At 41.4% G+C, this 13,907-nt stretch overlaps 1 protein-coding gene across 3 annotated transcripts in view; it reads left to right on the top strand.

The window, feature by feature from the left end:
* Positions 1-12,936, top strand: part of BRIP1 (BRCA1 interacting protein C-terminal helicase 1) — a 94,496-nt gene extending 81,560 nt beyond the window's left edge. For 2 of the 3 annotated variants that reach the window (XM_017821709.1, XM_017821708.1), the window contains exon 26: positions 12,129-12,936. In XM_017821709.1, coding sequence (XP_017677198.1) covers positions 12,129-12,221 — 93 coding nt within the window. In that variant the 3' untranslated portion in view covers positions 12,222-12,936. The remainder of the gene's footprint in view (positions 1-12,128) is intronic. The other variant, XM_017821710.1, reaches the window with a different exon arrangement.
* Positions 12,937-13,907: the final 971 nt, after the last annotated feature.

Raw genomic sequence — 13,907 nt, forward strand, 5'->3', positions numbered from 1 at the left:
TGTAGATACAGTGCTCTGTAAATTAAATTATAAGTGAGGAATACACCACTCTGTCATACCACATTAAAATTGCTTTATGCACTTATTGTGATTATTTTTGTACAGACACAAAGCTAAAGCAGTGCCCTGGTGTTAACACAGAGAAGGGGTGTTAGTGAGTGAACCTTGTCAGTCTTCCTGCAAAGGACATTGTATTTCTATTTCTTTTAGAGAACAATTTAAACTAAAAGGGCAGGTCTTGTTATGTTGTGACTTTCTACATGTTTAAAACAAAAAAAAAGCTGCTTTATGAGTCCTGTGTAGTGACATCCAGCTACAACAAACTCCAACCTCAGCAGGGTAAGGAAAAGACTCCGGGAATATGATTTAATGCTCCAGCTCTAAATTCTTCTGCTGGAAAACAGCAACTCCAAGACAATTCTCCGGCGCCTGCTCCTGGATTTCCCCCCTCTGTAAAATGGTAGTGTAATTTATTTGAAAGCCGCTTTTGTTTTTATTTTGGATGGCATAGAGAAGCTCTTAGCATTAGGAGCTTTGTCTGATTAAGTGCACAAAATGACAAACAAGGTTGTCCTGTGCTCATCTTCTTCCTTCTTTAGGCAGATAATCACCTTTAGGAGCCTGGATCCTATTCAGCTACTCTGGCAGTCACCAATACCGGGACCCCCCTAAGCCGCATTTATCAAACTAAACACTTGATCTGCAGCGGCACATCAGCTGCTGCCGGGGCCTGAGACACGGGAGGAAAGTTGCAATTAGGATTTAAAGGAGGGCATTTTATTATCTGAGATTTGAAATAGGTTTTCTTAGTTAATCCAAACATCTTTCCACTCCGATATGTTGACAGAGCCCTTCTGTACGTGGACTTACTGCAGCTTAAGTGGGAACTGCGGTGGCTGTTGCCAAGATTTAATGCCTCTAAAAGGAGAATACTTGTCGAGGGCAGGAGGCTGGGGATGGAACTCTGCCTGCTGCAGCCTCCCTTTGCAGGGGATCCCACAGCCAAACAGCAAGTTCACGTTCTTCAAGGTGCAAATTTTTGCTGCTCTTGTCCTTTTCCTTCAACTGCTCATAATTCTCACATGTTGGAAGGTCTAAGCAGTTGAAACAGGTGTGACTTCTAGGTAACAGTTTGCTGGCCAACTTCTCCTTGAAAATAAAAATTATTATTAAAAATCATATTATTCTGGTATTAAAATAACAGAAAATCAGTGGCTCAACCAGATTAGGATATAGCCCAGCTGCTTTTGTGAGCATGTGGCACGTGCAGGTCTGTAGGTGGTGTGTTCACAGTGCTCTGTGAAGGCTCTGTATTCACAGTGCTCAGATGTTACAGAGAAGGGGAATTTTTCCCAAGCTTAAAGGGCAGAATAAAATGCTTACCTTTCTCCTGCTCCCCAAAAGTGGCTCCTTGCTTTAATATCCAGGTATTCTTTTCCTCGCTGGCATTTGTAGCCCTAACTTAGATATTTCTGTTGTCCCTGGTGTTTGTGAGCAGTGACTCATTTACATTGATCTGGTTCTAGTGCTGCTTTGAGTTGTCCTGTGATATCAGAAACAGCCTCCCTGGGCTCTTGGGTTGTCTCCAGCTTTTGGGTGTTCCATGTTTTGATTTGTCCCAGAAGATGGACACTGTTCCTATCCCTGTGAGGGTTTTACCAGTGCACAGCTCCCCTGCCTGTACCCGCTGTGCCTTCAGTACTTTGGTGTCTCCAATGTTCTCTGCAAATTTTATTTTCACTCCACTCCATTTGAAATGGTGAGAGGAAAATACACCCAAGTCTCCAAGTTTCGTCACCAGTGTCCAAACTGAAGCAGGTGAACCAAAATCCTCCTCTGGGAATTCTCCCAGCAGTCTCTGACTTTATAAATGACAGAGTAAAAGACACTCTTTGACAGAAGCACTGAATTTATTGTGCTAAATGCGATAATGTTGAGGATTTCATTGTGGCTGTAGAGCCTGAGAAATTCCTGAAGATTGGAGATTCTAAAGGTTGTTCCCCTTGGCTGCTGAGGGAACGTGTGGCTGTGCAGAGCCTGAACAGCAGAGGTCCTCCAGACCCAGCTCTTCAGCCCCAAGTGGGAATTCTGCAGCGATTACATCCCATTAGTCATTTTATAAAACAGTTTTGCTCAAGGATTTTGTCATGGAGATAAACAAAGCAGTCATCTTGTTTGCCTTATTTTTTTTCCCTCTAATTATTGTGGAATATTTTCTGTTATTATTTCTTTGTTGCAGTAATGTTTTAAGAAGACACTTGGTAAGTGCTCCTCCATCAAATCTTTTGGAGAAACACATCAATATTTTAGCAAAGTAGTTCCTGTACCTCATTTGTGCTGCTGTCTGGAAACATAACCTTTTAATTATTACCAGAAAGCATACATGCATCTGAAATGTTATGGTAGAATGTAACTGATATCCAGAAATTATCATTATTCATGTTCTATTTATGTAACTAATTTTTGCCTCAGCGGAGAGATACTAATTCAAATTATTTGAATACGTACAGCAAGTTGAATTTATGGGCTTGGAAAAAGCTTAAATATTTCTGTACTTCTAGAGGTAAGTTTATTATCAGCCTCTCATTCATAGGTTTATAGAAATACCTTACTAAAGACAATGGTGTGGACATGAAATTATAAATGTTGAAGGTATTTTTTCTTCTCTGTAGTGACTGGCTGAGCACCTTCACCAGCTCTGTCTGGCTGGAAACCATTCCAACTTCAGTGCTGGTAACTCCCCTGTAACCTGGGCAACTGAGCTTTGAGGAGAAAACAAGAATATAAGTAAAAGTAGCTGCAGTTTATTTTAAAATATTTTCCATTATTAACACATTTTTAATAGCAGAAAACGCCCAGGTTTTGGCTTCGTTATTAAATCTGCTGGAGAGTGGGGTTTGTGCTGGAGTTTGTGCCAGCTTTGTGTCTCCACTCCCAATTATTTCCAAATTGTCCCACTGCTTACCCATGCTACTGCCGTTAAGTGGCTTGGTGATTCACGGGTTTTCAGAAGGAAAAAAAGCCCTAAAAAAAGGCATTTTCCTTCCCTACTGTCTTTAACCTGTCCTGTGTTTTTCTGGACAATCTCACCCCAGTGCCTTTCTGTAAAAGCTCCCTGAGTGATGGCTCGGAGATCTGTCTTGGATTTTACCTGGATTAAGCTTTAAATTAACATAAAAGAATAACAATGTGAATCAATTTGATCAAAGAAAAAGTGTCACTAATTATTTAAACAGGACACTTAGGCCGGGGGTTTAAAGGCAGAGAAGCGGATTTCCCTTGCATGTGGATCAAATCAGAAGGATCCCATAATTGACTCTTTACAAGACCTTGCTGCAGCATAATGGACTAGATATTAAAGCCTGAAGTATTTAAAGTGAGTTTCCTTCTTTCCCTAAATGCAGCTCCAGCACTAAGAGCTATTTTACAAGTCTGACACATTAGCTGCATCCCTGGGAAACACGCCGGGCTCCGGCCGCTCCGGCCCGGAATTCCGAGGCCTTTCAGTAGTTCAGTGGTGTGAAAGGGGTAGCATTGAACCTGTGAGAAGGAACGGGCATCCTAGAAATAAATTCCAGATGGGGATGGCTGTTGGAAAGGGACAGAGATAGGGGATGGTCCTTTTTTTTTTACAAGCCTTTAATTCGCTTTATCTTTGCCACCTATTTCTAATTTTGTTGGTGTCTCTTGGGAGCAGCAGCTCTGAGGGCACAGGAGCTTTTCTTCCTTCTGAAGATATTCTCCTGCTTTTATTTCTGGTAGAAATGGATGAGAGGAATGCTACTGCAAATAAAGTACAGGAAGGAATATTGTGTTTTCCAACCTAAGGTGCACGTACCAGTTTTCTTTGGGAGGAAAAAAATTCCAAAAAAAAGACACTGCTGTCTTCTTGCCCAGTTTTCACAAGGAGTGTTGCATGGCTTGCACTGTCAAACTGTTAGAGATATTATTCCTAAGGCAGCTAAAGGTAGTACAGTTTATCCAATCTTATAAAAACAATCACAAATAAGACAGGAAAACGTGAAAATGTTGTTGGTGTTCCCATTAAAGCCTTTACAGGATTGAGCCAATCCTTTCCCCCTTTTTTTTTTCCAATTATTATTACATATAAAATGGCATGTGTTACATTAGGTAATATTCCTGTCAATATAAACCTTTATTTGTGTTGATCTGTGTTTAAATTGTTGCTGTGGTTCATATTAGAGTCTGTGAACATCCTCCAGCTCTTCATTTTCCATTAATCCTCACTCCGAGGGGTCTCTCCCACTGTGCACCCCAAATTTTACCCCAAATTTCACCTTTTCAGACAGCTCTCTGTATGTGGTACAATGCTGACAGAAGAAAGCTCTGTGCTGTATTTCCTAATCAGTCTCTTTTTGTGTGGAAAGAATTCATATATAAATATTTCTTTGCTGTAGTGGTTTATACTGTATAGACTTTTAATGTTGCTTGGAAAGCAAAATAATCCTTAATGTGATCCAGAATTTACTTTTAGCCAATTTGTATCTCCTACTGTCAGGTAGAAACCAAATCAGCTGGAGCCAGGCAGGGAAGGAGCCTTGAGAAGGCAGAAATTTTGTCCTGTGCAGGCACAGTTTAAAATTCCAAAAGATGGGAAAAAATTGAAGACCTGAACTTCAATTTGTACCATCTGTGACTTCACCCCAGACATAAACAGTATTGACTGAATTCTATTTTTTTGTGTTTCCTCAAAATAACGTTGTCAATGTTAAAAGCCACAAATTGGACTTGAAAATGAGACTGGACGTGGCCTGTGATCGCTCTGAAAGCTGGAATATTTCATACACAAGGATCAAAGGAACGCTTCTTAACTCTTTCAAAGCAGAAATACTTCCTAAAAGTCAGTCAGAAACTTCAGTTTGGGGGTTTAACCGTTGGGTTTCGTGGAGGTGAAGGAAGAGAGCCAAGTTTTCAAGTATTTGTTGTAACAGTTATCCCTGGGCTTGTCCTCTTCTCCAAGGAAAGGACCTCCCGTGTTTGTGCTCGGCGTGGGAATGGTGGGGTTTCCTCCTTCGCCTGCAGATGAGGTTTGAGCAGAAGTAGCTCAGCAAAACCCCATTTTTTGGCTCTGGCAGGTTCCTCTTGTCCCCCAGAGCTGGGTTGGTGGGATATTTCCAGCCAACACTGGTCCTGCAAAGCCGTGTCAGGACCATGGACATGCTCCAAGGCTGGCAGTGAGGGACACAACCACCTTCCCATGGTCTAGGCAGGACCTAAGGAACAGGTTTATCTTTGCCTGAGTGATTTTAGGGTTTCTCTGCTCCGTCCAAAGTGTGACACATTCCCAATGGATCCATTCCCTGCCTCTGTGCAATGCCCAGGTAAGGGGAGGTTTGCACAGTGCTCTAAGGAGCCACTTTGGGGAGGGAATTTCCCAGATCCCAATTTCCCAAATCCCCACCACAGACCCCGAGCTGCAGCAGCTCCCCCCCAGCTGCCACTGCCCCTGCTTGGGGTTGTACCCATGGCTTGAATCCCTCGATTTTCCCCTGCTGATTTCAAAAGGGAACAAAATGCAGTTCCTGTGGCACAGATTTTTTCCACTGACCTTCCAACTTTCCATATCCTGCTCCCAGGCCACAGTGGAAATACTGGAGTTCTTCTGCTGCTTGGACTGGAAGGGTCTGAGTTGTGTATCTCTCTTTAAATCTAAATTATTTAAATCTAATAGTTAATATGACTAATCCCTTAAATCACATCAGAAGGTGATGTTCAGACCCTCAAGAGTCCTGAGCATTGTTTCACCAAAAAAAAAAAGGGAGGTTTAAGTTTCTATTGCTTCCAAAGAAAGTAAACCCAAGAAAACCCATAACTTTTAACTCAGTCTTAAAATCTTACCGGTCTAATTTTTCAGTCCTGAGATTTCTGCCTGAAGTACTTTTCTTGGGCTATCTTTGTTTTACACCAAAACAAGTCTTTGGAAAAATCCCAGTTTCCATTGATTTTCTTACCCAGGAAAGCATCTAGGAGCTAATAAAAGGAGGGGAGCTGGTCCAAGGAAAGCACTGTGGCTCTTGGAGATCTGCAGAGCTGGGCTGGGGAGCAACAAGAGCTCCCCACTCTGGGGCTCCTTCCCAGTGGCATCCAAATAGAGATTAAACTAACAGAGGCATTAATTTATGTTTAAAAATTCACCTAAGTAATCACCAAGAAACTAATCATGAAGAAAAGCCCGATCTCCCCAAAAATCAAAATAAACCCTCTTGCCGAGGCTCCTTCCTTTCAGACCCATTGCTGCTGCCCTGCAGCTCCCCAGCTTGCATCAGAGCTGGTTTTAGAGCTTAAAACTTAAACATTAGTGTTAGTTCCTAACTGTGCTTGTGTGTATGTGCTTGGAGCACCCAAACTTTCTCCTGAGTTTGCAGCTCCTAATTGCCTAATTATTGGTGTGTCTGGCAGTGTCTTTGTTAAGATTCATCCATATTCTGTCTTTCCATCAGCTTCCATCTCATCCTTGCCTTGTATCCAACATTTCCTTGTGGCCAGTGGTGTTTCAGTCCTGCCTTAGATTGTTAGGGCAGCATTTTGTTTTTCCAGGAAGCTCTGTGGAGAACCACAGAACATTCCCAATCCAAGCCCTGCTTGTGATTCAAAATGAAATGATGGCTTTTGTTTTAGCTTTGATTTAATTTCTGGGCTATAAATGCCCTTAGAATCTACCTGACTAAGCTAATGCACATTTATGAATAATATCCTCAAGTTGCAAGTAAAATTTGGTTGTGTCTTTAAGCTCTTAGACTCTCTTAAAGACTGCAGCCAGTTAATGTGCCCCAAGCTCTGCTTCCCTTCACCCAGCACACCCTCCAGAAGATTAACTTAATTATCTTAAATTTCCCAGGGGTGTTAATTGAAGATCTTGAAAGTAAAGGCAGGAATTCTGGTTCATACTCACAAATGTTTTAGTTCATTTCTGTGCAGATTAATTTGAAGTAATGTGTGATTTTTCATTTCCCCTCCATTTTATTTAAAAGAAAGAGCTTTCTACATTGTTGTTTCCTGCTGTGGTTAATCTGTGCATTCAAAGTTGATCTTACACCATAGAAGGCATGGATGCTGCTTTGGGGATTCCATCCATCATCCTGTGTTTATTTGCCAGTGTTTAGATTTCCTTCCCTTTGCCTCCCAATCTTTTCTCAAGTATGAAATAAGTTCAAGCTGTGTATATAAATATAAGTGTGTGTACACAGGTCTCCACTTCTGTTCTGGCAACCAAAGATTGACTCCTTTCTTCCTTGGTTTTCCTGAAGAATGTTGACTGCAAATCAAGATGCTTGGGATGGGAAAAGCATCCATAACCCCTCTAACTGTATTTGGAAATCTCAGCTTTAATACTTGCCATGCAGACAGATCAGATCTAGAGCCAGCACATACCATTGTATTGAATATTGTCATCATTGTATTGAATACTGTCATCTTGAACATGGAAATGAAAACTGGCTCTGCCTTTTCACACTTCTTCCTGTTTTCCCTTGAGATATATATATATATAGAAATATGTCTTTTGTAAATGGTATGTTGGTGAGAGACTACTAATGTAGTTAGAGCATTCATGTGCAAACCAAACTCCCCCTGTAACTCAAATTAGAGTTATACTGTGTTAGTTATACTGTGCTTGATATAGTATTTATTTCTGTGATATTTCAGCCTTATGGAATTCTTTTTAGTCCTTTATCATTGTTGCCAGTATTTTCTATTATTCTCACATTCACAGCTTATCAATAGCCTGTGTACACTGATAGAATATCCTAAATATTGCTCAAGGTTTCTCCTTTCTCCAGTTGTGCGTGGGCTGATCCACAGCTCTGGGAATCCACAAGTGTCCAGGGATGGTTTTTGCCTGAGTTTCAGATTGACAGCAAGGCCACCTGCTCCATCCCACAGTCCTTCATCTGCTCCATCCCACAGTCCTTCCTCTGCTCAATCCCACAGTTCTTCCCAGCCTTTCCCTGTGGAAGTGCCACTCAAAAGGAGCAGTGTCAAGGAAACCTCCCCCCCTCTTTCAGCTGCTGAAAGCTCTGCCTGAGCTTCAGCCACTGCAGGATTCTGGGAATCCCAGTTGTGCTCTTCCCTGTAATCAGCCAGAAGAAGGGCTTTGAAAGGCTCCAGAAGGACTTGCTGTGTCTGACTGGCCCCATCTGCCCCCAAAGCACGTGGCTGAAGGAGGATGAGCTGCAGGAGGATCCCTCAGGCAGCGCAGCTGACAGGTGAGTGCCACAGCTGGCAAACAATTCCTTGCCACAACCAGTGTATTTCTGCTCTTAATATTAAAAAGTGTGTCAGAATTTCCATTATAAACCACTTATTTTGTGGGTTTATAGCTTTGCCATAAAAATACACCTTGGCTTGAGCCTTGGCATGCAGCCATTTGGCTTCTTCCAGCACAATATTAATTCAGAACATCCAGACAGTGTTTTTAAACACCAGTATCTGAAAAGTTGTTGCTTCTTTTTTTTTTTTTTTTCCTCTTTTTTTTCACAAGTGCCTTGTTTTTCTGCAGGACTCACAGGAATCAAAGGGGGCCAGATGGAATTGCAACAAGAATCTGCAACATCTGGAAGCCCTTTCTGGAAGGACTGAGACCTGTGATAAGAAAGAAAGGTCTGGGGACATCTATGGAATTCTCAGGCCGGATGGGAAGGCTGGAATCAGACCTCCAAGGCTGAATGGCAAGGTCACTGTCTGGTCCAGCAATCTGACTGCCATCACCCAGGAATTACCACAAAACAGCAGAAAGGAGGAAAGTTTGGCTCAGATGAAGATAGAAGCTAAAATATTAATTTTGGAGCGAAATTAAAGACTCTTAGGTCACGTTTGAAGTATAACAAAATCATTGCCAGTCAGTGAGATAAGAAATGAGGAGGAAAAAACATGCTTGTAATTTGAAATTTAAAAATAGTCTGGTGGGATATTTTAGATCAACTTCAAAACTAACAAAACTTCTACTTCTGAGCTGGGGGCTTTGGGAGGAGCACATCTGGTCCTTTCAAATCCCAGCCCGGAGGAAGGGCTGGAAAGGTGGGCAGAAAGTGGAGCTCCTGGCAGCCAAATCCTGTAAGTCAAGGTTTGTAAAAGGAGTGATGGAAAGGCACAGTCCTAATCTGATCCCTGCCCTCGCTCTACAATTAGGAAAAGTGATAATCTTCGTTTGTAAGACAAGGAAAATTGGCAGCTGGGAAAAAAAATAAAGGAAGTAGTTCAGTTTAATATTAGAAAAAATTGGCCATAAAAGCTGTTCTGAGGCTGGCCAGGACAGAGCCTCAGAAATGTCTAGGGAATGTTCTTCAATCAGTTCAGGGAATGTGAGGACATGAAGCTGAAAGTGCTGAGCTCCAAGGAATGAGGATAAAGCTCAAAGCTTTTCTCTAGATTTGAGCAGTTTACTTTTTGAATGTATATTAGGATCTGTGAAATGAATGGAATAAAGTCCCCTTTCTCCAACTGGAGTTATTGGACAAGGTGGGACTGGAAAAGAATAAATTGGGCTCAAGCAGGGAGAGTGACTGCTGGCAGACATGGAGCTTTCCAAAGGTGGGAAACTGCTTTAGAGAATTCATCCTCCTCTGAGCAAGAAATGTAGCTAAAATGATGGATAAGCTATGGGAGGATTTGGAGTTCATTATGACTGGTAATAGAGTAATACATGCTGGAAGTGTTGTCTTACAAATTAAATCCCTGGAAATGTTCTTTAATTAAGTGGCCCAGGTGAAGGAGAGAGTCTAAAGATAACTGATTTGGAGTGAGGAGATTTTCCTGCTCCAGCACTCAACTACTCCAGCAGCTACTGCTTGAGTATCTTTTTACCAAAATAAAGGTTGGTGTGGTGGGAATTGTATTTTTAAGAGCCAAGCATTTACAGAAAGTTTGGCTGCTGGTTCTGAAGGGAAGGATGATTTTCTCTTGCACTAAGAAATCTAAATTCTAAATTAATTTTAATGGAGAGCCTGGCACCTGCAGCACTTCCAGGATGGGAAGGAGCTGTGGTCCAGCATGTCTGGATCAGATTAACTCTCTCTAGATGGTATCTTGGTACAAAGTAAAACATTGAAATGTGAACTGATGTGTTTACAAATGGTCTGTAATACACTGAAAGTCATCAACCTGACGTGAATTCCAAAGACAAGTGGATCCTTGGAAGCAGAAGTGATTAATTGTGAGTACACAGCCAGCCAGGGAATGATTTCACAGACAAAAGGAAGATGGAGGCAGGGCAGTCTTGTCCAGCTCTCCAGACAGTGGCACTCAGGTAAAGGTTTCTGGGGGTTTTTAAGCATTTTTTTTTTAAGGATTCCTCCTACTATTTGAGGCAGATTTTCTTGTGGCTTTGATGATATTGTAAAACGACTGCAGGAGTTTGGTGAGAAGGAAACCATTTCAGTGGCTGGCACGATGTGATTTAATGTTTTCAAAACTGTTTTTTTTTTTTTTTAAAAAAAAAAACTCTTGTAACTGCTCCCATTTTCGCCTCCCCACGTTTCAAACACCTCCCAGGCTGGACACAGATGCTCGTGCTCGTGGTCTGGGGGCAGCACTGACAGAGGAAATCAAAGGATTGAGGGGCTGGTGGCTTGTTACAACCAAACATTTATGTTCTCAGGAGAGAAATGAATATTCTGCTCAAAGAACATCTGACAGTGGTTAAATCTGGAGAGCGCTTTCGCTGTCGTTTTCTTGGAGAAGGATATATGGGTTGGACAAATCCTCGGCACTCCGGAGCGTGGAAGGGGGGAATGTTGGGCTTCCATGGGGTGGGACAGGCTCCAGCACAGCTTTATCTGCAGAGCAGCCTTGGAGGTTCATCCCTAATGCTTCCCTATCCCAGAACATGAGGACCAGAGAAGTGGGAGTTTGATCCCCAGTTGTCCAAGTGGCTCTCCTGGAAGTCTGTGTTCCCTCGGGATGCGGAGTTGGAGCGGTGGGCAAAGACATCCTTTTACAGGATTCCTGCTGTGCACAGTACTTTGTGTTGTTAAAATCCACAGTTGTATTGAGGAAACACATGGCTCTGTCCTCCATTATTCTCTCCTGACATAAGTATGTGGCAATAAATTGAAATTTATTAATTTGCTGGTGTTCAGGAAGATCTGCTGCTGTTCAATTCTCCCTCGTTACCAGCAGCTGAAGCAAAGAAAATCTGTACCTCAGTGAAGGGCTGGTGGAACACCACGTGGCTGAGACATATGTGTTTTTATCTTTATTCATGTATAAAATATCATTATGATTTCTGAGGTCAGTGCATGTGAACTAAGTAACAGACTGATCATTTCCTTGCTACGTTAAACCAAGTTTTATGAAAATTCGAGGGGATTTTGCGACAGCAAACAGAGTTTCAGCTTTAAAATTTTTGTATCTAAGTCATGCTTTCCAAAATGTCTTGGTTTTGTGTACCTAAACCATCATGGAGATGTCATGTTACATTTTGAGTGTCTCACTGACATGTGCAGCAACAGACCATGACTGCAGAGTTACTGAATCAAAGGGAAGTGGGTTTGAACACATTTATGTTAAACAATGGTACCTCAACTTCTGGGCACTGAAAACTGAAAGAACAAAAGCAAGGAAAGTGGGTGCTTATAAATAATCAGCTTTTAACACATTTGTTTCATTTTAAAGCTGTCTGAAGCTTTCTTAAAGCAGTAGGAAGGGTCAAACACTGGGAAATCAGTTCTGGAAGTTTTGTAAAAGCTCTGTTGTAAATCTGTGGTACTGCTGGGTTCCTACAGGTTACCCAGGAATGCTGACCTGCATCACAGGGAACATCCTGTGGATCCTCTGGATCCCTTTAAAGCCCAGGAATCTTTACAAAGCTGGGACCTGGAGAACTCATGGTCCATTCCAGCAAAGTGCTGAGCTCCCTCAATTCAGAACATTTGCCTCTGAGTTAGGAAGAGGTGTGAGGAGAGCTTTATTAGTATGGCACATATTTAACCCAGAGGAAAACCCACGAATTTCACTCATTTTAAGTGTATTTCACACTTTTTAACTATTTGAAATAACCACATTTGTAAAAACTTCTTTTAATGAATAGACCTCTTTATGTACAAAGGCAAAGCTTTTTCCTCCCCCCCCCCCATAAGTACAGTACTTTTAAAATACTATTTCTTTTGTAGGTCTGGCTGCTCCCATCAGCTGTTCATTTTTGCTGGCTGCTGCAGAACCCTCAAGGACTGAAAACAGGCAATTCAGATAATACTTTATCTTAAAAGGCCACGTATTCATCAGGACTAATAAGACAGATAAGTACTTTGTTATTTAATGCCAACTCCCACAAAGCTGTTGTTCAGCACAAGTGGAGAGGCAGCACAATATCTGGGTGTGAATGATGGCAAGGAGTTACCTGGGTACAAATTCTGGCCCCATTGAACTCAGTGGGGGTTCTGCCATTTGACTTCAACAAAGCAAAGGCTTCACCACATGTTTAAAAGAACTATTTCACTGGGATTACTGTCTGAATGCTGGTAAATGTGTCGTATTTAAATCTGCCTTTTGACATTTGAATGTTTGTTTACCTTGCAGGCACTTCAAAGTGATTTGATGTAAAAACTTTGCATCAATTCCATTTTATTCCAAGTTTGAATTGCTTTATTTTTTTTTTTATGTCTTGTGCATTTAGAGGCCTGGGCTGGAAACACAGTAGGGGAGCGTTGGCATATTTTGTATTGCTGTGATTTAAACTGAATTAAAGAAAACCAGAAATTAAAACATTTGCAGTTGTTTATGTAATTAAAAAGTCATATAAAATTGGGCCCAAACTACCAAGCATATCCTTTAATGAACCTTTTTTGGAAGCAGGCCATAAATGGAGAGTCAGGGATGTCACATCTCCCGTCTCAGTGTCAATTCAGAGCAGGTTAAAAACCCTCACACTGTTTGTCTGGGGAAATATCGACAACTTTTACAGGGAATTTGGAAAATATTTCTTTGGGCAGCAGGAAAGGCAAAATCCTGCAGCATGAAAGGCAAAATCCTTCAGCCCAGAGCACAGACACGGGCACAGAGAGGGAACAGACGGGCTGCTGTAAAACAACCTTTTAATAAGGCATTAAAATGCCATCGACCTGGACACATAAAAAAAAAAAAAAAGAGAGCTATGAAAACAAATGCCTTTCAAATAATTAGGATCTTATGCCTGAGCCCAGTGCTGATCTCCAGGCAGAGATTTTCCTGCTGAAATCAGCCCAGCCTAAGTCTGATCGTCTAAGGACGGAATTAGCAGCGAATAAATCGGCTGGTCCTGCCCTGTGGAACCATCCCCATAAACCACCCCTCCAGCCTTCCCATCTCCTGCTTTCTGGTCCCTAAAGTATCCTGGAATACACTTGATTTAGGCTGCCAGAGGATTTTTTTTAATTGTTATTTAATTATTGAATTGTTAATTTTTTTAAGTGTTATCACGAGCGTGGGAAATGGTTGAATTCCTCGTTTTCAGCCACACTGGGGGAGTGAGTCTGAGCTGAGATGGGGCCAAAAATAGCTGCAAACCCCAATTCTAGTCTTGACAATGTACTTAAATTACTTTAGGTAATGTACTTAATTTAAATTTAATTTAAATTTAATTTAAATTTAAATTTAATGTATTAATTTAAAGATTTAACAATAGTTTATGGTGGTAGTTGTGTGTAAAATGCATCAAACGTTGTACAGATTTACCCTTTGATAAAAAAAAATTCTTCGAGGACAATTTGATCACCTAAAATGGATGAAAATACAGAAATAACTGTAATAATTGATCGTTCATGTCTGTGTGTTCAAGCTTGGGTCACAACTGTTGTGATATTCCCAAACAGAACAGCCTAAAAAAGCTGCACTATTCAAACAATGCATTTGGAAGGATGTGCATCTGAGATTACATAATTAACATGATAAAATAAAATATAAGGCCATTGCCT

The sequence above is a fragment of the Lepidothrix coronata genome, unplaced genomic scaffold (genome assembly GCF_001604755.1).
Source record: "Lepidothrix coronata isolate B3197 unplaced genomic scaffold, Lepidothrix_coronata-1.0 Scaffold91, whole genome shotgun sequence".
NCBI lineage: Eukaryota > Metazoa > Chordata > Aves > Passeriformes > Pipridae > Lepidothrix > Lepidothrix coronata.